The 23,808-nt window shown below is 36.7% G+C and overlaps 1 protein-coding gene across 7 annotated transcripts in view; it reads left to right on the top strand.

Moving 5' to 3' along the window:
• Nucleotides 1-23,808, top strand: part of CHUK (component of inhibitor of nuclear factor kappa B kinase complex) — a 42,304-nt gene that overhangs the window by 1,754 nt on the left and 16,742 nt on the right. For all 7 annotated transcript variants that reach the window (XR_002179963.2, XR_011564254.1, XM_070780645.1 and 4 more), the window contains exons 2-16: nt 3,686-3,780; nt 5,357-5,471; nt 6,321-6,390; nt 7,186-7,274; nt 8,948-9,037; nt 9,178-9,302; nt 9,468-9,575; nt 10,171-10,306; nt 14,329-14,523; nt 15,478-15,580; nt 18,125-18,248; nt 18,653-18,804; nt 20,419-20,480; nt 21,728-21,837; nt 22,730-22,779. Coding sequence is in view for 5 of the 7 variants with exons in the window: in XM_070780645.1 (XP_070636746.1) it covers nt 3,686-3,780; nt 5,357-5,471; nt 6,321-6,390; nt 7,186-7,274; nt 8,948-9,037; nt 9,178-9,302; nt 9,468-9,575; nt 10,171-10,306; nt 14,329-14,523; nt 15,478-15,580; nt 18,125-18,248; nt 18,653-18,804; nt 20,419-20,480; nt 21,728-21,837; nt 22,730-22,779 (1,624 nt within the window). In the remaining 2 variants the exon portion in view is untranslated. The remainder of the gene's footprint in view (nt 1-3,685; nt 3,781-5,356; nt 5,472-6,320; nt 6,391-7,185; nt 7,275-8,947; nt 9,038-9,177; nt 9,303-9,467; nt 9,576-10,170; nt 10,307-14,328; nt 14,524-15,477; nt 15,581-18,124; nt 18,249-18,652; nt 18,805-20,418; nt 20,481-21,727; nt 21,838-22,729; nt 22,780-23,808) is intronic.

The following is a 23,808-nucleotide window of genomic DNA, read 5'->3' as shown; positions in this document are numbered from 1 at the left end:
TATAACAGGAAATTTTGTGAAGCATGTTTCTAGTAGAGCATAGGAGAGAGTCTTGGAGAGAGGGAGAAAGGAAGGTGAAGGACCAGGCATTAAGTACTTTGACAGCCAGACAAATAGTAAATTTAATAATTTTAACTATCAGACACAAGGCATTCAAAGAGTAAAGAGAGGGGGCCAAGTACATTCCAGCAGAATGTTGCCTGTGGCTTTGTTATCAACCTGCCCATCAGTCTGGTCATAAGAAAAAGGAGTTTGCATGCTCGCCTGTTTATGTGACTGCTTTGCTTGGTTCCTGGCTGGGGATGAATGAATACATTAAAATTTAAAAAAAAATTGTGATGGAATATATATAACATAAAAGTTACATTTTAATCCTTTTAAAGTGTACTGTTCAGTGACATTGTATGTTTACATTGTTGTGCAACAGCCATCACCCTCTATTTCCAGAATTTTTTCATCTTCCCAAATTGAAACTCTGTACCCTTTAAACAATGAAAGAAAGAGCAAGTGTTAGTTGCTCAGTCCTGTCTGACTGTTTGTGATCCCACAGACTGTAGCTCTCCAGGCTCCTCTGTCCATGGAATTCTCTAGGCAGGAATACTGGAGTGGGTTGCCATTCCCTTCTCCAGGGGATTTTCCTGACCCAGGGATTGAACCTGGGTCTCCTACATTACAGGCAGATTCTTTACCATCTGAGCCTCCAGGACATGAGTCTTTAAACAATAATTCCTCCCTAATTTTCTCCTCCCAACATACCAGAGGATGTGTTACCAGAGGATGTGTCTTTGGAATTCATCACTGTTTAAATGAAGAGATTTAGCTTCCTCTAGAATCTTAGAAATCTCTTGGGAACTTTCCAGATATTCACAGTGGCCCTTCCCCAGAACTGGGACATTTGACAACTGAGTCTGTAGTGAGAAGAGAATACTCTGTGGTAAGACTTGGAAATAGTATCATTACTTTTCCAATTAGAGCTTTGAGTTTGGCTTTCAAATCGTTGTGTTTTGGTGGAAGCCACATTTCAATATTTCATCTACCCCCTCTTAAATCACAACGAGAAAGAGAAAAGGATGTAATATGGTTTATTTAACTGATTATTGGGTAGCTGACAGCTGATGGTACCAGAATCAACAAAAACAGTATTTTCTTCCCTCAAAGAATTTCAAGTCTAGTGAGAGAAGTAGACACAGAAACACTTGAAGTACAATGTGGCAACCTATATAATGAAGGTATTTGTAAAGTGATGTAGAAGCATGGTGAAATAACCAAAGAACTCTTCCTACGATATAGGGTGGCACTTCTCACAATGTGTTTGGAAAAACTAATCTTGTAAAATGCTTTGAAAAAAGGATACTGTGGTCAATACATTCTATGCTGTTGCTGCAAAGTCGCTTCAGTCGTGTCCAACTCTGTGTGACCCCATAGATGGCAGCCCACCAGGCTCCCCCATCCCTGGGATTCTCCAGGCAGGAACGCTGGAGTGGGGTGCCATTTCCTTCTCCAATGCATGAAAGTGAAAAATGAAAGTGAAGTCGCTCAGTCGTGTCCGATTCTTAGCGACCCCATGGACTGCAGCCTACCAGGCTCCTCCATCCATGGGGTTTTCCAGGCAAGAGTACTGGAGTGGGGTGCCATTGCCTTCTCCGAATACATTCTATAAATGATGCATATAATATTTCTTCATTGGAGAGTCATAACCCACAATAGCATATTAAAAGCTCTGTGAAGTCCTATAGTAAAGAAACTAATAGAAACTAATTTAGCTTCCTGCTGCTGCTGCTAAGTCACTTCAGTCGTGTCCGACTCTGTGCGACCCCATAGACGGCAGCCCACCGGGCTCTGCCGTCCCTGGGATTCTCTAGGCAAGAACACTGGAGTGGTTCCCATTTCCTTCTCCAATGCATGAAAGTGAAAAGTCAAAGTGAAGTCGCTCAGTCGTGTCCGACCCTCCGCGACCCCATGGACTGCAGCCTACCAGGCTCCTCCATCCATGGGATTTTCCAGGCAAGAGTACTGGAGTGGGGTGCCATTGCCTTCTCCATAATTTAGCTTAGTATTTTCCAATTTTTTATTGTGGTAAAATATACATAACATTTGCCATTTAGCCATCTTTAGGTGTACAGTTCTGTGGCATTAAGTACATTCACATTTTGTGCAGCTATCACCACCATTCATCTCCTGCCTATTACTGTTACCTTTTTTTTTTTTTAAAAGCACCAAACTCTTCTTTTTTTGTTTTGCTGGACATGTATAAACTTTCCACAGAGCATTCTCCGTGAAAAGTGAGGGAGACCTTCAGAGAGTAGCTGAAATATAAACTGAGAGGTTGAAGGATACTTTAGGGTGAAATCTTTTTGAAATAGATAGCTTTCTGCCTTACTCATATGAGAATTTAGGACTTAATGTTGTTCATGGTTGTACCAGATTGACTCCATAGTGGTAAAAACGTACACAGGACCTAGCAGCAGCTCAGCATCTACTCATAACGAGAGGCTGAAGGAAGGGAGGACACTGGTTAGGTTGGGCTGTAGTCTGGCCTAGTTCCTTACTCTCGCTCTATACATCAGTTATCTCATTTCTTGCTGGCCCCCATTTCAGACCATCCTATACAAATTGTGTCTTGCTTCCTGTTCCTGGGCTGCATTATTACTGTTGCCAGAATGTGATGAGGTTTGGCTGCTTCCTGTAATGTACATCAGGTTGGGTTTAATTTCAGTTAGAATTGGCTAAATTACTAGTCATAGAGGCAAGAGCTGTTAGGTCCGTTTTCTAGACATGGGAATATACAACCATTGTTAGGAGTCTTTCAATGTCATTTGAAATGCAAAAATTAGGAAATAGTTTTGGAGTTTTTTTGTATTAGATTTGGTCATATTAAAACTATTTCCTACTGTTGAGGCAGGGAGCCCTGAATTATTCTCCGCATTCTAGTTATGTGGGAACCTGGAACCGTTTTCAGCTGCCTTGACTAAATTCAGAAAGGGGTTGTTGGGGAGACAGAGTCTTTTTATATTCTAGCAGCATGTGTGAGATGGTGTTCTGAAGAGATCTGTTACAGGATCAGCCTCAGTAACTTTTTGCTTGTGTGCTTTGGTGTTTGAAGGTCAGTTTAAAAGCATTAGTTTAATAGTCTCATGGCTTACTTGGCAGAAGCATTGGCTCAAGAGAACTGTGGATAAATATGTTTAATTAGTAAAGCTAAAAGAGTTTTGTTTCCCTAAGTTGGCATTTCTTTGATAGCAAGTAAATCTGCTGCTGCTGCTGCTGCCGCTAAGTCACTTCAGTCATGTCCGACTCTGTGCGACCCCGTGGATGGCAGCCCACCAGGCTCCCCTGTCCCTGGAATTCTCCAGGCAAGAACACTGGAGTGGGTTTGCCATTTCCTTCTCCAATGCATGAAAGTGAAAAGTGAAAGTGAAGTCGCTCAGTTGTGTCCGACCCTCAGCGACCCATGGACTGCAGCCTTCAAGGCTCCTCAGTCCATGGGATTTTCCAGGCAAGAGTACTAGAGTGGGGTGCCATTGCCTTCTCCGAGTAAATCTGCACAAGAACCTAATTTATAATCTTCTGTTTAATTAGTAAAGCTAAAAGAGTTTTGTTTCCCCAAGTTGGCATTTCTTTGATAGCAAGTAAATCTGCACAAGAACCTAATTTATAATCTTCTGTTGATTTTCTATTTTGGCAGGAACTTGATCTCAAAATAGCAATTAAGTCTTGTCGCCTAGAGCTAAGTACCAAAAACAGAGAACGGTGGTGCCATGAAATCCAGATCATGAAGAAGTAAGTGTACTTGATGACTTAAGTTTCCCCAGTTTTGCAACCCACCCAGATGTCATCATAGGGAAGGAGGCTAGGAATCCATTCTTCTTTGAATCTTTTGGGGGGCATATTTTTCTCCTTCTCATTAAATATGTGTGTTTTATTTCAAATAATAACATCACATCATGCTTAAGTAGGTTTTGTTTAAATAGTTATCTAGGTAATAATAGTATAATATTGAAGAAAAACAAAAAGCCCTTCAGGGAACTTGGAGTTTTTTAGAGCATGAGCCACCATTTCCTTGCATGGCCTTGCTGTAAATTTTTCTATGCTCCAAAAACATAAAATAAAATGTCAGCTAGGTATTATCAGACTCAGCTTTCTGAGGGCAGAATCTGTTTCCTTTGGGTCTCAGGCAGTGCTTATCTGTTATACTTTATAGTTAAATAGCGGTCACTACTTTTAATTAAAAAATTTTTTTTACTCTCACCTACTTTTGTTAAATAGTATATCCATTGCTTTGTAAAAAAATTATCCTTAAGCTTAGTGGGTTAAAACAACAGAAGTTTGGTGTCTCACACTTTCTGTGGTTTAGGAATTTGGGAGTGACTTAGGTGGTTTTGACTCAAGAGATGCCTCCTGAAACATCTCGAAATGTTGACTGGGGCTGCAGTTATCCAAAGGCTTGAGTGGGGCTGGAGTGTCCACTTCAAAGCTCATTTAGTGTCTGTTGGCTAGAGGCATTGGTGCCCCATCACATGTGCCTCTCTTTCCATAGGGAAATTTGAATGTCTTCATAACATAGCAGCTAACTTTCCCCAAAGTCAGTGATCTGAGAGAGAGCGAGCAGGCGGACATATTTTTATGATCTTCCCTCAGAAGCTACACTCTATCCTTTCCAAATAATTTCTGTTTGTTAGAAATCAGTCCTTTAATATAGCCTCTACTTCAGGGAAAGAAAATTCAGCTCTTGAAGGGAGAAGTGGCTATGTTTTAAAACATCCACAGGTAGAATGCTAATAAGGGCTTACCCATATCTTCTCGTTGTCACAGCAACCCTGTGTTTAGGCATTATCTCTTTGCTAAAGAAAAAGTTGAAGCTTATAGTCATATAACTGATAGGTAATAGACTCTGGATTTGAAATAAGCACTTTTTGACTTCAGAGTTCTCAATGCATTTTAATGGTTCTCAAACTTGGCTATCTGGCAGAATCACTAGAAAAACCTTTTAACAATACAAATCCTCAGGCTCTACACATGGAAATTCTGTTTCTTTAGGTCCCTGGGCCATGGGAATCTATTCCAGTTTAGAGACCACTGTGTGATGATGATGGTGATATGATATATTACTAAGTTTAAAAAAAGATGTTAGGAAACAATATATAATGTGATTCAATATTTATTGAAAAACATGTATTTGTACACAAATTAAAAACTTTTACACAATATCAATTTTTAATTATACAAATGAGAAATTAGAACATTATAAATAAAGTCAGTCTTTCATCCCCTCACTGCCCCCAAATAACTACAATTTCAAACTCAGTCCCTTTTCACTGGAAACAAATTTTTTATTATAATGCTTTCCCCTTGTTAGGTTGAACCACGCCAATGTTGTAAAGGCCTGTGACGTTCCTGAGGAATTGAATTTTTTGATTAACGATGTGCCTCTGCTAGCAATGGAATATTGTTCTGGAGGAGATCTCCGGAAGGTAGTGTGGATGTTTTGATGAGATAGTAAATCACGAACTCTAGCAGTATTTGAATCCCACTCAGTACAATAATCTAGAGTAAGAGTCAGTAAACTATGGCCTGTTGTCTGTTTTTGTGGCTGCTTTCTTACAATAGTAGCAGAGTCGAGTAGTGGTGCCAGAGATTGCATGACTTGGAAGCCTAAAGAACTTACTCTCTTGGCCCTTTACAGGTAATGTTTGCTGACCCCTGCTTTAGAACATGAATATTTTTGTTGGTGGTAGTGGTGTTTGCAGGATGGGACTATATTGATGGTTTTAGATCACAGTGTCAATGTGTAAAGTGTTGATGTTTCTCTGTTGCAAATCTTTCCCATCTCATTTTAAATCTACCAGTTGTTGTTGTTGTTCAGTTGCTAAGTCATGTCCAACTCTTTTGTGACCCCATGGGCCATCCATAGGATTTCCCAGGCAAGAATACTGGAATAAGTTGCCATTTCATTCTCCAGGAGGTCATCCCCATCCAATAATCGTAATCAAACCCATGGCTCCTGCTGTGCCACCTTGGAGCTCTTTTTATATATTTAAAATGGCTATTATTTTAAATATCCTATGACTATTTTTATGTATTTATCTGTGAGATTTTTCAACCTTGTAAAATTTCAAATACCTTCTCCCATTATTTTTACTTGTATAAATTTTGTCATGAAATTTACATGTCCTCTGTGTGGATTTGGTAATTTTTCCCCCTTATGTTTTCTTAATCATGACTAATTTTCTTATTCTCTCAAAGTATAATGGTTAATGTATCAGTATTACTGCCCAGCAACATTGGCAATATACATTTTTAGGTTTTTTTTTTTTCTTTAGCTACTCAACAAACCAGAAAATTGCTGTGGACTTAAAGAAAGCCAGATACTTTCTTTACTGAGTGATATAGGTATGTAATCAGTATGAAAATTCCATCATAATTTAATGCCCATTTGGTCTGTATGAGTCTGTATACTGCTTGGCAATTAGAATTGTTGATAAACTATACAAAGCATAGGTTTTTAAGTATAAGAAATTTTTGATCTTTAAGAAATTATCAGAAAAATTTAAGTATTACTGTTGATGCTAATTTAAAACTAGGATATTTTGTTTTTTATTTTTTGTGTTGTCTGTGTCCATTTGACTAATAGATATTCTAGTTGCTAAAAAATAAAGGTTGTGAAATTATCTTATGTATTCCTTCCTCCCTGATTAACATAGTAAATTTATTGACCAGGGACATTGCTTCTCATAGGCATCGGTATTCTTAAGGTGAAATCTCTTTTTAATCAGAATTACTCCTGAAAAATTTCTAAAATAACCAGGACATAGGCCCTTGGAGAGAGCTCAGAAGGCCAGATTATGTTTCTCTATATATTTTGATTTGTTTCTTTTCTTAGGTTATGGAGGCCAAAGTCTAGTTGAGAAGTCCAATGATAATACTGGGATTTTTTTCAATTGCTTGTTCCATTTCTTTTTAATATTAATTTTCATAAGTTAAATGGGAACATATTGTAATTCTGCTGTCTGATTAATGTTACTGTATTTTTGTGGAGAAAATTTGAGTGTCTATAAAATCATTAATCATGTAGTTATGATGGTCCATATAAAATTGAGCATCAGACCAGATCTGTACAAAATGAGTTGAATTTTTTTATTTCAGTGTTTTTCTATTACCTCAAAATACATTTTAAACTTTATTTAGGATCTGGGATCCGATATTTGCATGAAAACAAAATTATACATCGTGATCTAAAACCTGAAAACATAGTTCTTCAGGATGTTGGTGGAAAGGTAGGTAACCCCTGAAGAAATGTTCTGTGCTAATTGAATAGAGTCTCCATGATGTCGTTAGTCTTTGCGGTTTGGTGCCCACCATAGCATTCTGTACTTCTTTATCCCAGCCCTCACTATACTGAACTGTGGTTTTTTGTTTGTCTGTCTCCTCTGCTAACATAACAGCTCCATTAGAGAAGGAGCTACATCTGTCTTGTTCATTTCATTTTTCCAGCACAGTATCTAGCAGAGCTAGTAGGCAGTAAGTAATTTGTTAATTTGTATGTTATGAAGTACATCCAAAAAACATACCCTTAGTCTTCTTTAAGAAAAAAAAATATGTTTAAAGTATGTTTTCATATTTAAGAAGAACAAAACAAAGTCAGTCTCCTCCCCAAAGTCCTAAGTTTATTTTTAATTAAAATTCAAAACCTTGATTTCTGAGATTCCTGAAAGAGTCATCTTGAGAAGAACTAGAAATTGGAATTAATTCTTGGAATATTTATTTTTATCCAAGTAATTTGAGCAGTTTTCTTGCTTTTAGTGCCCAAATTCCATTCCAATAAAGACATAAAGCCAAGAATGTGAACCTTGAATTGGATTGTATGGCCTTAGGTTGTGAAGATAATGATCAGTTGGAAGTGATGAAACCTTGGTGCTTCTTCTCTTAGGAACCTTTTGTGTATGCTTTGCACCGACTATTTGCTTTTTGTTTGTGTATGTATCCTGAGACTTTAGGATGTTCTTGAAGTTAGATAGGTGTTTACTCATGTTGATCCACTCTTAAGATGGTATGATGCTTCTTATAAGTTTGGAAGTCACCCTGCCTGTGCCTTCCAGTTTAACGGATCAAGCTTATTCTGAATATACCAAAATAAAAAATTAATAGCCAGTCTATATCAGCATATTAAAAAGCAGAGACATTACTTTGACAATAAAAGTCTGTCTAGTCAAAGATATGGTTTTTCCAGTGGTTATGTATGGATGTGAGAGTTGGACTGTAAAGAAAACTGAGCATCGAAGAATTGATGCCTTTTGAATGGTGGTGTTGGAGAAGTCTCTTGAGAGTCCTTTGGACTGCAAGAATATCAAACCAGTCAATCCTAAAGGAAATCAGTCCTGAATATTCATTGGAAGGACTGATGCTGTACCTCCAATCCTTTGGCCATGTGATGCGAAGGACTAACTCATTGGAAAAGACCCTGATGCTGGGAAAGATTGAAGGCAGGAGGAGAAGGGGATGACAAAGGATGAGATGATTGGATGGCATCCTGACCTGTCTATCAGACATGAGTTTGAGTAAGCTCTGGGAGTTGGTGATGGACAGGGAAGGCTGGTGTGCTATAGTCCATGGGGTTGCAAAGTGTTGGACACTACTGAGCAACTAAACTGAACTGATTTAGTTTTTTACTATATGTCAGACACTGTTAAATTATTTTCATTATCATTGAATCCTAATAGCAATTCTGTGAAGTAGGGATTTTTAGGAATATCATTATATAGGAAACTGAGAGGAATAACTTGATCAAGGTCACATAACTATCTATCTACGTGGTAGAGCTTAGGCTTGAAACATGTTTGTCTTATTCCAGAGCCATGTTCTTCACCACCTCCCTCTCCAGAGCATTATAAGGACCTTGTTCCCTTTCCTTTTCAAGTTTTTCAGCCATTTAATACTTACTGTTTTGCAGATTATGCATAAAATAATTGATTTGGGATATGCCAAAGATGTTGATCAAGGAAGTCTTTGTACATCTTTTGTGGGAACTTTGCAGTATCTGGTAAGACACATATTGTTTCTTTGAATTTAAGTGTACAGCATTATTCTTATTTCTTAAGGTTGTGAATGTAATAGTTCAAAACTCAAGTAGCTTTTCTCTTATAGTGTTGATGTTTAAAGCATTTTTTTTTTCTTTTTAAGGCCCCAGAGCTCTTTGAGAATAAGCCTTATACAGCCACTGTTGATTATTGGAGCTTTGGGACCATGGTGTTTGAGTGTATTGCTGGATATAGGCCTTTTTTGCATCATCTGCAGCCATTTACCTGGTAAGAAATGAGACAGAACTTTGGTATGCTTAATGGGAGTGAAATTTTCAGTACCCCTCTGGCTGCCTTTCTTTAAATGGTATAATTACTTTTTAACACAACTGAATAAAATTAAAAGGCAAAAATGTCTCAGGTTGTCAACTGAAGTAGCTTTTGTTTTTATAGGCATGAGAAGATTAAGAAGAAGGATCCAAAGTGTATATTTGCATGTGAAGAAATGACAGGAGAAGTTCGGTTTAGTAGCCATTTACCTCAACCAAATAGCCTTTGTAGGTATGTATATTTTAGTTGAGGAAGTTTGACTCATTTTCTTCAGGGATGTCAGTAAAGTTGTTGTCTGCTTCAAGTAGCATTATCCATTGGAACTTTTTGTAATGATGGAAATGTTTTATATGTATGCTGGCCACATGAGTCTGTCTGAGCAATTGAAAGGTGGGTGGTAAGACTGAAGAACTGAATTTCAAATTTATTTAATTTTAATTAAGTATAAATGCAAATAGCCACCTGTGAATAGTGGCATCCGTATGGACAGCCATATGGATTACCAACACTATTTGTGTTGATAGTGGAAATAAGAACTGCCATTCAACTGATTGGCTTAGGTGCTAAGAACACTCTTAGAATACTGTGATGAATGGGTTCTTTAGGAAATGGAAGTGAATTCACCTGTTGGAGTTGCCCGTAACTAACTTGCGCATGTGGGTTTGGGATTTTTTTTAATGGAAAAAAGTTGGTCACCTGTCATTTCATGAATTATTTGGAAGTAAGATATAATATCATACAAATAACCTATACAACCACTTTTTTTACAAAACTAAAAGAAAATTGGAATATAATGATTTTTATCCTATTTTTGTATGTTTTCTAGTTTAATAGTAGAACCCATGGAAAACTGGCTGCAGTTGATGCTAAACTGGGATCCTCAGCAGAGAGGAGGACCTGTTGATCTTACTTTGAAGCAGCCAAGATGTTTTGTATTAATGGATCACATTCTGAATTTGAAGGTTAGTTTGAATGGGGTCTACTTCATAAGACTTGCATTGAAGTTAACAAACTATTGGAGAATGGACATAAATATATTTTAATAGTGCATTTCTATTTCTTTAGTAAGCTTTCTCAGTTTTACTTCTAAGTGGTCTTATGGATCACTCCTTTGAAGTATCTTTTGGATTTTCCCCCTCTCTCATATTGGTACCAGTTCACCTCGTTCATTTAGGTCTAATCATATTGGATTTGGTTTGGTGAGGAAGGTTCCTACCTGGCTTTTTGCCTCTACACTTACTTTCCATCCTACAGTCCGTACAGCATGAACTGCCTGTTTTATTTTTTGAAAAGGCTTTTTGATTCTCCAGTCCAAGAAACTGATTCTGCCTACCAAATCAAGTCTAAACTGACCTGCTTGGGTTTGTGGGGGTTTTCTTCATTTAGGTCTACCTCATCCAAGTGCTTGTTTCATTTCTCTTAACCCTTTACTTCACTTAGGACCAGCTTGTCATTGCACCTTATTCCATCAAGCCCATTATCCATTTTTGTGTTGACAGATGCTGTTCTTCTGCCAGACTGATATCTATCGCTATATATCCCCTCACCTGTACTGGCACATATTCAACTCTCCTTTTCTCCAAACTGTGTCTACCTCACAGTGCATCATTTAACCATTTTTATTATATTCTCTAGTTGTTTCTCATCTTCCATTCATGCCTCTCCATATAGATTGTCTTCTTTAATGATGAGATTGTTTTTCTTACTTTTATTAACAGTCATCTATCCTACCACCACAGTGTTCCTATGCTGGCATTCTGTACAAAGCTGGACACGTACCAGATTCTCAGTAAATATCCATTGATACGAACGAGAGGTTCTATTATGCTGTATATGTAGAAACAACTCATCTGTTATCTTTTCGTATTTGTTGATTGCTTGTGGTAGATAGTGTTTCTAAAATGTAAATGAGAAAGTAGTAGTAATGTAAGGTTTTACTCTTACCTTGATACACTTCATTAAATAGGAACTTGAGGCCATGTTGATGTCATTCTTGGCTCACATTGAAAAGACAGCTGGTGTCGTGATTTGGTTTTCTTCTACTGTGCCACGGAGTAAATCATCCCCCAGCATGTTAGACAAGCAGGACTTGGTGACACCTTTTAGTTCTTTGTTGGTTTCAAAAATTTTTGTTTTTTTTCTCATATTTTTCAGTCTTTTCATGGTAATCATAACATCATTTCTACTTGTAAGGAGTCTGTGAGCATGTGCTTGTTTTACAGAGCATGAGTAAGGAGTCCTCCTTATGTGTTTTGTGTTCTATAGACTTTAGTTCAGTTTGTAGCACTGAACTGTATATCTGTGAATCTAGGCAAAATATATATATATATTTATATTTATTTGTAGTTTAGGTACAGTAACATCTTCTTTAAAGGATCAGTATTGCCGTGAGGTTTCAGAATAAGGTGTGTGTAGGGTACTAGTCATAGTAGTTCAGGGTTGCTTCCTAGGCATAATAATAAGACTGAGTTTCGAAGGATAAGGAAGTGTTAATCTGGGGGAAAGATTTGCAAGCAGAGGAATGTCATGAGCACAGAAGCATGAACTGAAGAATAGGTTGCTATTATTATAAGACATTTTTCTAAGGTATTTATTTTTAAAGGAGGGAATGACATAAAGAAGAAATCAGCATAGCTAGTGGGAAACTGCTGTATAACACAGGGAGCTCAGCTTGATGCTCTGTGACGACCTAGAGGGGTGGGGAGGGAGGGAAACTGAAGAGGGACAGGATATATGTGTACTTACAGCTGATTCACATTGTTAAACAGCAGAAACCAACACGGCATGGCAAAGCAATTATCTTCCAGGTAAAAATAAATTTTAAAAGTAAGCTCATCCCGTATTTCTGGGGGAAAAAAGAAAGAAGAAATCAGTAAAACAGTTACTGAATTATTTCCTTTCCTTAAGAAAAGTTTGTAGATTCTGATTACATATTTTTCTAAATATTTATTATGAAAAACTTTAAATATGCAAAAAAGTTGAAAAAAGTATACCAAACATTCTTTGCCACCTCTTTCATGCCTGTAAGTATAACTATATCCTAAGAGTCTTTACTTAGCTTTCTTTTTTTCTGTATTACTTTTCCTCCTTTTTTTGACAATTTCTTCAGTTATGTAACTTTAACTATAAACTGAATATGGATAACTTCCAAATTTATCTCCTTAGTTGTGACTGTACAGCTCCCTGCAGAGTATTTGTAACTACACTTGGTGGTCCCACTGGCAAGCAAGACATGATTCATGAAAAACTGAGCATGTTTGCTCCATTAACTGCTTCTACAGCTTTTCCTCTGCTGCTTACTTGCCCCATCACCCTTCCGTCACTTTGGCTGTCTGACTATTCCATCTCCCTCAATCTGCATATCCAGTTATTTTGTACAGTTTATTTTTTGAATGTTTTACCAATTTTGAACTTGTTAGGTTGTCAATTTAGAAAGCCTTCCACAGTTCATTTTTGCTTACTGAATAAATTCCAAATGCTTACATTGACATTCAGAATCTGTCTTGGTCTCATTTCATCCTACGCTTTTAGTCTTATCTCCTATTTTCCCCTAAGGGGGCATCATTTTAGGTACTTTTGATTATGCTCATCCCTTTCTAGTTCTCTGCCTACTTTGTTGGTTTTTGCCTAGAACTTTTCTTCTTTCAGGCTTTTCTTGTTCTAGTCATTCTTCCTTTTCAAAGTTCAGCTCAAATAGTACCTCCTTAGAAAGCACACCTTTCCTCCCACCAAAGAATCTTCTTTGGAATCTGCACAGTACTTTATATCATTACAGTACCTATTGCATTTTGCCTTGTCTTTTAGTTCTTTTATTGTGTCTTAATATCTTTTATTTGACTGTTATCCTATAGAGGGCAAGGATGATTAAGTTACTCAGCTTGCATATCCACTACTAGCACAACACACTTAATAGTTTGTACCATAGTAGATACTTAGCAGATATTCAGATGAACGAAAGAATTCATTTAGGTTGTATTTCCTCTCCCTTTGTTTTGCTCCCTTCTATCTTGGCTTTGGTAGTGGGATGCTGTGAGAACCCCATGCTAGTTTGAAATATGCCCTCTGTAAAAGTAAATGTCCACTTTAGGATTTTCATACTGTGTTTCTGCTATTGATCTTAGTGGCCACTGTCACAGGATGAAATCTACCTAGGCTGGGAAGGAATGGCAGGTCTCAGCTGGTATGCTTGTATTGTAATCCATGTCAACTTGAAAGACTCCCTTCTCTTCCCTCACCTTTTTTAAATTTAGAAGTTATTATATACTAAAGGGAAGTTAGTTCTTTACCTCTGTGATAAACATTTGTATCATCGATAATTCTAATCATTTGCATCCACTAGTCAGTGTAAGGCATTGGGAAAACATAGGTATTAATTTCGTATGGCTTATCTAAGGGCAGTAGAAGGACAAAGATTTAAAATTAGATTGTGTTAAGAAGACTAACATCTAACTCTGTAACTATCCTTGGTTACCTCAGTAGAGCCCTGCCTGACTCAGTCTCACACTTACTTGGCCTGTATCTGGCTACTTTCAGTGGGACTTTTAAGTGAGAAGTTCTCAGAGCTCTGGTTTCTGTTTTGCCAAAAAGGAGAGTAGAAGAGCTGATTAACAAGATGTTATGTGAAAGCCATTAGCTTGTGGCTGGCATCTGTTAGGCAGTTAATAAAGTTTTCCTTCTAGGTCAGTGATACCTTTCTCAAAAGTAAATGTTGCTTATTTAAATTGGAGTTTTTCTTTCTTGATTTTATACATCCCTAGAATTTTCACACTTAATTCCTAGGAACTAACTATCCTAGGAACTATCTGTTGCAGTAGAAAAGTAAATTCTACTCTTTAGTTTTCAGAATGTCATAATTATAGAAAATTTCATTTTGGAAAATGATTGAATCTTGTTTAATGCAGAGATGATGCTCTTAAGTAGCTAGCACTGAATCGTTTATGTAACAAATAATCAAAGTTATTTCTCTTTTTTCTTATTTAAACAGATAGTACATATCCTAAATATGACTTCTGCAAAGATAATTTCTTTTCTGTTACCACCTGATGAAAGTCTTCATTCACTACAGTCTCGTATTGAGCGGGAAACTGGAATAAATACTGGTTCTCAAGAGCTTCTTTCAGAGATGGGAATTTCCCTGGATCCTCGGAAACCAGCCTCTCAGTGTGTTCTGGATGGAGTTGTAAGACAGTTCTTATATACCTAGAGTATAAGAAATCTCTTTGCATAGAGGGATTGCATGCGCTGCATTTTTGATGTCTATTTGGAATCATTGGGGGAGTGGTTCACATCTTATAATTCTTTTAGTTTTATCCTACTCATTATGCTTATTGCTTTGCAAGGTGAAAAGGTAGAAATGAAACATTGGTTATTTTAAACTGTATGTGACATTCTCTTTGGTGCCACTTCCATCCTTTTTTCCCCCCTTTTTGTCCTGAAGCCTATAACCTTGAAATTAGACCAGCAGTCTCATAGGTCCTGTCAGAGGATGGATGGATGGTAATAAATGATTCTGGTCATGACTCATTTCGTATTTTCCTTTTTTAACTTTGTTGAGGCATATTTTATATATCATACAATTTAACCATTTCAAATGTACAATTCAGTTTTTTTTTTTTTTTTAGCAAACCACCCTAATTGCACAGCCATCATCATAAATCAGTTTTAAAACATTTCCATGTCTTTAAGTTCTTTAACTACTAGTATCCATTCTGCCCAGCCCAGAAAATCACTAATTTACTTACTACCTTATATAGATTTGCCTTTTCTGAACATTTCGTACAAGTGGAATCATATAATCTCTTGTGTCTCATTTCTTTCACTTACTGTTATGTTTTTGAGATTTCATTCATTACTTCATTCCTTTTGATTACTGAAAAAGTATTCCCATTGTATGTTGTTGTAACTTTTTGCTTTTGTCCTTTTGGGTCTGGTGACTGTTTTCACTTTAGTCCATACTGCTGTTACTTATATTTCTCAAATAAAAATTTAGACCTTAAGTCTGTGAGATGTATGCTAATGAACTTAACTTCTCTGTTGGCATTTCAAAGTAGGAAATTTGGTGGTTAGGTACTTAGAGAACCTAGAATTTTCAAGAATCTTTTCTTCTTAATTGTTGGTTTTTTTTTTTTTTCAGAGGGGCTGTGATAGCTATATGGTTTATTTGTTTGATAAAAGTAAGACTGTATATGAAGGACCATTTGCTTCCAGAAGTTTATCTGACTGTGTAAATTATATTGGTAAGTATAGTTCATTTACTGACTAAGCTTTAAACCTGAAGTAATATAATTTTGACACGACATGATTAGTAGAAATGGTTCTTTGGTGTTTCTGTTCTGTGTCATACTTCAGGATTCTATATGTGCTAAAAGATGGGTTTGTATGGTTTGGAAGGTAAAGAGGTAGATTTTAAATCACCACCAGACCCCTCATTTGGCAGAAGATGACTTTCCTATGAATATGACTCTCACATGAAAAACTGAATCTTCACTATTAATTAAGCCACTTTTTAGTTTCTTCTTCACTACTTAAGCATGTTCAAATACTTCATTTTATCCTATGAATACTACTTAATGTTCAAATGATTTCATTTTTGCTCAGAGAATTAATGTTTTCTACTAAAGAAGTTAAGTGGTTAATTTTTATCTACCCTAAACTAAAAACAAGCATATTATAAAATCAAGGACAAAATTGGTCACAAGGGCTGAAATTATGTAATCTTTCCTTTTCATTAGTTTAAAAAAAAAAAAGTTCTAGACTTATAGAAAAATTGAGCAGATAGGACAGAGTTCTTATGTTATTCCCCTACACATATAGTTTCCCCTGTTGTTAACATCTTACGTTATTATGGTATTTTGTTACAACTAATGAACCAATAGATTGTTATTAACCAAAGTTCATACTTTATTCAGATTTCTTTTAATTTTTATCTGGTGTCCTTTTTCTGTTCCAGAATCCCATCCAGAATACCACGTTACATTTGTCCTGTCTGCAGTTTTTCAGATTTTCCTTATTTTTGATGACCTTGAGATCAAATATGTTGTAGGATGCCCCTCTGTTGCAATTTGCCTGATTTTTTTTCTTATGACTAGGCTAGGATAATGGGTTTTTGAGAGAAAGATCAAAGAATTCAAGTACCATTTTGGAAACATTATATAAAGGGCACATACTGTAAACATGATTAATGACTGTAGTGTTACCTTGCTCACATGGCTGAAGTAGTCAGCTTTCTTCAGTGCAAAGTTTAGTCTCACCCTCTCCTCCTTTCCATACTCTGTGGAAGGAAATCACTATGCAAGAATCCACACTTAAGGAGTAGAGTTATATGCCTCCTCCTTCAGGGTAGAATATCTATATAATTTATTGAAAATGCTTCTGCTTACATGAATTATCTCTTCTCTCCCATTTATTAATTTATTTAATCATTTATCATATAAATCTGAATTCATGGATATTTATTTTATATTATAGATTATAATCCAATACTAGTTTATTTTGTTACTCAAATTGTTGCAGCTTACCTTAGAAGCTCTTTCAGTTGATTTCCTATGCCTCTTCTACTTGTCCCATCAGTGAGGGTGTTTTTGTTTTTGCTTTTGTTTTTTTAAGCATTTCCTTACTTTTTGGTACCATGTAGTATTCCAGGCCCATCTTTTAAATTTTCTACCATAGTCCTAGAATTGGCCATTTCTCCAAGGAGCCCTGGTTCCTTTAATTGAGAACAGCGTTAGAAATAAAAATTTGGATACTTGGTATGCTTCCTGCTATGGGGTATCATTTTTGGGCACTTTCAGACTTTTTTTTTTAAGTATATAATTTTGTTCTAGACTCACTTCCCCCAGACTATTTTTTTTAAGTGTGTGAGTTTTTATTTTGTTTTGTTTGTTTGGTCTGTCAGAGGAAGCCTCAGGATTAAGTGTGGGTATATAAAAATAGAAGAGAAGTTAGTTGAGGCTATTTATCATTATTAGGGGAGGCAAAGATTTTTCCAGATACACAGCTTTATTTGTTTGACATCTGTTTCAGATAATGTGTTTTCTCAATGTGAAACCTAGTATAGCACCCTTTCTCTGAAGATTTTCATTGGAAAAGAATAATGGAATATAATCACCACTTAAAGTATGAGATGAATCTCTCTTCAATCTTGGAGAATTTTATAATGTTAAAATGAAATTTCATTGAACTTAATACCTACCTGCCATGGTTTTAGAAAGAAACATCCCCTTTGCTAAAGAAAAGAGATTATCATAAATAGATAATTTCATAAGTCTTACATTGAGAAAGGCATATCTTTTTTAAAGGCATATTTACCCAGTGTGTTTTTCTGAAGCTGGGTTGGTAGTTCAAGAGATGAAGTTTGTTATTCAGAAGCAAAAAAGATTATAGCAGATTGTGGAGTACTTGGGACTTAGTTTAGAACTTCAAAGGAATAAAGAATTTGGATTATTGGAGAGGAAAAAAAAAAAGAGGATTCCAGATTGGAGAGAAACAAGGAAGAAAAAGACAGGTACAGGAATAATTGTAAGCTTTGTGATTATGTATGTAATTATGTCTTCATTTTTATTTCCCCTTGTATCTGGAACAGGGCTCAAGTACGTGTGCAGGTGTTCAATAAAGTTACACTGACTGAATGGAACTATAACAAGTGGTTCTTTCTAGCATCTGGTTTCTAGCATCTATAGGAATGATATTTGTATGGACAGAAAATCACAAAGAATAATAAATGAACACTAGAATCTTAAAAAGTAATTCCCCTCTCCTTTCCCCCATCTTCTTACACATAGTACAGGACAGCAAAATACAGCTTCCAATTATCCAGCTGCGTAAAGTATGGGCAGAAGCAGTACACTATGTGTCTGGGCTGAAGGAAGACTACAGCAGGCTCTTTCAGGGGCAGAGAGCAGCCATGTAAGTGAATTCTCTTGTTTATAGGCACAGTGTCATGTGCATTCATGCTCAAGAATTAAATTTTGCTACTTTTCACTAGTCAGTATCCCATGCAAAAATATATTACTGGGCCAATTTGCGACGTAATATTCTGATCAGGTGTGTAGAATTCATATTAACAGTCTGAAACCATCCAGTTGCAATAGACTGACAGTAGTTCCTGAATGGTCCTAGTATAAGAAGATTGTTTTATCATAGAGTATCACAAGCAGAAATTCTTTAGAGATCAGATTTTAGAGATCAGCTATTTCTCATAGATTGCTAATAGAAACATACGGTTTGGGCTTATGGCAGTTTGAGTTTTTAAACTTTTGTCCAGTGTCTCTAAAATGCTTATATCTTGTTTTTTTCTTGCTGTGGTTTAGGTTAAGTCTTCTTAGATATAATACTAACTTGACAAAAATGAAAAACACTTTGATCTCAGCATCTCAGCAACTGAAAGCTAAATTGGAGTTTTTTCACAAAAGCATTCAGCTTGACTTGGAAAGATATAGTGAGCAGATGACTTACGGGATATGTAAGTGTTGGATAATGTATTTGAAACAAGTGTCTTGTCTCTTGAAGCCATCTGCTGTGTTAACTTCTTACCTGTTAGCCAGTTGTTTCACTTGCATTCGTATTAGAACAAAAGATAGGACATCTCATATCATTGTAAACTGTATTTGGTTTGAATATATATATATATTTTTATAATCTTTAGTTGAACAGCTTTACTCTACCCACCCCTCACCCCCACAATTGGACTAAAATTGTTCACCTTTAGAAAAATGCAAAATGATTTAAGAATTTGATTGTCAAACCTCATTTATAAAGTAGATACAAAGTCTGTATTAGGGTGACTTCTTAGCCTGGGATGTCTTAAATTACTTATCCTTCTATAAATAATAATACACGCAATTCAGGTTTTTTTTTTTTTTAATTTCTAAACAACCTACTGCGGAGTCCCGCTGTTTTTTATTGCACATAGCCTCCAATTTTTTGGTATTTAATTCTAAGCTTATCTTCCTTCAGATGTACTAAGGAAATGTAAAAAGCAGAGTTAAAATTCAAATAATAAACCAAAAGAGTTGCCTTCAGCATTTCTGTTTGTATACTTGAGCAAGGTGTGTATGTTTCAGAAGTAAATGATCAATAGTATCCAGCTGGGTAAATAAGTTTTCTCACCAAAGCTGGTTCTGTGATTGATGTTTTATTTCTGTTTGTGTATTATAGGCATTCTGATGAATGGCAAAACATAGTTATTTCATCAGATTATCTTTGACTTATCTTGCTAAGTTGTATATCTTAGACTACTGTTTAAAAAGAGTGAGGTAGACCTATGTGTGCTGATAGATCACTTGATCTTTAAGGCAGCAATGTTTTAAATTGGAGAAAAAAGCAAGGAAGGAAAAGTATATATAGATGATTCTATTTATGGGAGAAAAGGAGATGTGTCTGTAAGAAATGATTAGCATTGGGATTGCAAAAGGTGGAAAGTGGGGGGGAGGAGACTTCTTTTTTTTTTTTTTGAGGAGACTTCTTATATCCCTATATAGTGTTTGATTTTTTTAAATATCATGTTCATGTATTACTTTAAAAAAAATTTTTTTTAAGAGAAAGTCATCTGTGTTAGTTTCCCAGGGTTGCCATAACAAATTGCTATGAACTGGGTGGCTTAAAACAATAGAAATTTATTACCTCATAGCTTCAGAGGCTTAAAGTCCAAAATCGATGTGTTGTCAGGGCCATGCTGTCTCTGGAACCTAAGGAGAAGAATCCTTCCTTAGATTCTTCTGGTACTTGCCGGCAATCTTTGGCATTCATTGGCTTGCAGCTGTGGCACTTTAGTCTCTGCCTCTGTTGTGAAATGGAGCTTTCCCGTTCATATGTCTGTTGCTGTGTTTCTTCTTCTTTTCTTAAAAGGACACTAGTCATACTAGGTTAAGACTCAACCTTAATTTAGCTATTTGCACCTGACACTATTTCCAAATAAGGTCAAATTCTGAAGTACAAGGTTAGGGCTTCACCATCTTTTGGGGGAATAATTCAACTCATAACTCTGTTTTTGATGTTGATATGGCAAGGAGATGGGGAGGTCAATATTGAACCTATGGCTATTTCTGAGATGACCAATTAAGACTTTTTTTTTTAGCCTCAGAAAAAATGTTAAAAGCATGGAAAGAAATGGAAGAAAAGGCTATCCACTATGCTGAGGTAAAATCACTGAGCTTATTCTGTGTGCTTATTAACCCCTGAGGTCTCCCTTAGAAATTCTTTGGTTTTGGTTTGTAGAGTATTTCTCATACCATTCCTGAATGTCAGACAGATACCTAGTATGTGTATATAGAGGGAAGTACCACAGTGGATAAAAACAAGAGCTTTGGGTAAATGAGACTAAAATGAAGCCTCACTGAGCCTCAGTTTCCATGTTATATTATGGGGACTGTACCTTTTTTAGTGGGGTTATACATATTTAAGTGGGAGTGAAATGGTAGTTATCACTGATATTTTTAAGACTGGTTTTGATAGGACGGCTGGACATCTTGGTTTACTCGGGACAGTTTCAGTCTACCTCTCTTGCCTCAATTATCAATTAGTTAAGTTAGTTAAGTGAAAAACGCTCAGTTGTGTCTGACTCTTTGTGACCCCTGGACTATACAGTCCATGGAATTCTCCAGGCCAGAATACTGGAGTGGGTAGCCTTTCCCTTCTCCAGGGGATCTTCCCAACCCAGGGATCGAACCCAGGTCTCCCACATTGCAGGAGGATTCTTTGCCAGGTGAACCATAAAGGAAGCTCAAGAATACTGGAGTGGGTAACCTATCCCTTCTCCAGGGGATTTTCCCACCCAGGAATTGAACCAGGGTCTCCTGCATTGCAGGCAGATTCTTTACCAACTGAGCTATCAGGGAAGCTCTTATTATCAATACTCTCAAAATTATGCTGGTTTGGATGATAAATTTTTTATGGTCACACTGTATGTGGCAGATTCCTTCTTTACCTGGTACATCTGTCTGTGGTCCCACTAAATTGTTGCTCTCCTTGATGCCAGCACTTCCTGAGGAATGAGTGTGGCAGTTGGTATCCTGGGTTGGGAAATCCAGTGTTTTTATCTTTCTGCATCTTTATTCAAGTTGGGAACAAGAGACACTGAAAATTGTAGAACTGAGATGCAGTGGTATTGATGGTCACTTTTACTTATTAGTGACACTTCTGTCTTTTTCCTTCTCAGGAGGAGAAAGAAAATGCTAGTAGTGTACTGTTGTCAGGAGAGAAGCCTGAAATAAGTTGGTTCTCATGTGAAAGTTACATGTCATAATCTGAGAGACAAAAAGGCTTGAACAAAATCAGTGTTTTACATTCAGTCGCTTTGCTCTGTTACTGTAAGAAGTCATTCTCTGAGTTCCTCGTGTTGTGTGGTGGTGAGCCTGTCACTTCTTTTGTGTTTCATCATATTTTAGGTGGGTGTCATTGGATACCTGGAGGATCAAATCATGTCCCTGCACACTGAAATCATGGAGCTACAGAAGAGCCCCTACGGACGACGTCAGGGAGACTTGATGGAATCTCTGTAAGGGTGAAGTCATGTTCTTAGTGTTGGTGTCTGTAATTTTTGGTAGCAGATTATTCTTTGATTGTATTTCTGGAAGATTATATGTGGTTCTTTTCTATAGTTTTTCTTTCCACAAATAAATTGGCATCATATTTAAAAAGGAAGTTTTTTCCTAATCACAGGAAATTTTGGCAATAACTCTTCAGGTTGACGTTTACTATTTATTTATTTTTAAAAATCTTTTTATTTTATATTGGGGTTATATTATAGTTGATTACCAATGTTGCGATAGTTTCAAGTATGTAGCGAAGGGACTCAGCCGTATATATATACACCTATTCTTTTTCAAATTCTTTTCCATGACCTTTGCTTTTTAAATCGAAGCATCTTTTCATGTGAGTGTTAGTAATTTTTCAAGTATTTTAAGTTGCAGACTATTTCCCTACTTACCACACTTCTGGTTTAAGGAAGGTATCATTTATTAAATTCGCTAAAAAAGGTTAACTTCCTAAGTGTTTGGATTAGAAACTTCAGATTTTTTTTCTTTAATCACAGGACATAATTTTTTTCCATTTAAGTGTTTCTGGTGCAGAGATACTATATAAATGATGGTAGATCAGAGCAGATACTTAGTATATTAAACTTTGCATCTTAAGATCTTACTTATTACCCAGTGAAACACCCTGTAGAATATTCATTGGCAATATCAGAGCAGATACTTAGTATATTAAACTTTGCATCTTAAGATCTTGCTTATTACCCAGTGAAACACCCTGTAAAATATTCATTGGCAATATATAATTACTTGAAAATGGGGTCATTACTCTATTCAAATAATATTGTTCAAGTTGGAAATTATTAAAGTCATTAAACTATCTTCACTTTTAGAAACATGTTTTCTTTTTCATAGGGAACAGCGCGCAATTGATCTATATAAGCAGTTAAAGCACAGACCTTCAGGTAAGACACTTTCACAGTATACAGAGACATTTTAGGAAACCATCACTAGCTTAACAAATCTGTGAAACTGGATTTTAAGCAAGCCGCAGAATAAATTCCAGTTTTGGTATTGCCACTGAGATGTTTAGGGGCTTCCCTAGTGGCTCAGTTGGTAAAGAATCTGCCTGCAATGCAGGAGACCTGTGTTCAGTCCCTGGGTCACAAAGTTCCCCTGGAGAAGGGAGTGACAAACCACTCCAGTATTCTTGCCTGGAGAATTCCATGGACAGAGGAGCCTGGCAGGCTACAGTCCATGGGGTGGCAGAGTAGGACATGATTGAGCAACTGACACTTCAACTTCACATTGAGATGTTTATGGTACAACAGCATTTAAGTCTGTGAGAATTTAAGAAATTAGGAAGGCAAAGTAATAAAGTTTGAAATAGAAAAAAATTTTTTTAATATATTTATTTTTAATTGAAGGATAATTGCTTTACAGTATTGCATTGGTTTCTGCCAAACATTAACATGAAACAGCCATAGGCTTACCCATGTGCCCTCCCACTTGAACATCCCTCCCACCTCCCTCCCCATCCAACCTCTCTAGGTTGTTACCGAGCTCTGGTTTGAGTTCCTGAGTCATACAGCAAATTCCCATTGGTTATCTATTTTACATATCAGATCAGATCAGCCGCTCAGTTGTGTCCGACTTTTTGCGACCCCATGAATCGCAGCACGCCAGGCCTCCCTGTCCATCACCAACTCCCGGAGTTCACTGAGACTCACGTCCATCGAGTCAGTGATGCTATCCAGCCATCTCATCCTCTGTCGTCCCCTTCTCCTCCTGCCCCCAATCCCTCCCAGCATCAGAGTCTTTTCCAATGAGTCAACTCGTCGCATGAGGTGGCCAAAGTACTGGAGTTTCAGCTTTAGCATCATTCCTTGCAAAGAAATCCCAGGGCTGATCTCCTTCAGAATGGACTGGTTGGATCTCCTTGCAGTCCAAGGGACTCTCAAGAGTCTTCTCCAACACCACAGTTCAAAAGTTTC

Source organism: Bos indicus, chromosome 26 (assembly GCF_029378745.1).
Source record: "Bos indicus isolate NIAB-ARS_2022 breed Sahiwal x Tharparkar chromosome 26, NIAB-ARS_B.indTharparkar_mat_pri_1.0, whole genome shotgun sequence".
In the NCBI taxonomy this organism is placed as follows: domain Eukaryota; kingdom Metazoa; phylum Chordata; class Mammalia; order Artiodactyla; family Bovidae; genus Bos; species Bos indicus.
The sequence above is the reverse complement of the archived record's forward strand: the minus strand, read 5'-3'. Positions and strand labels throughout refer to the sequence as shown.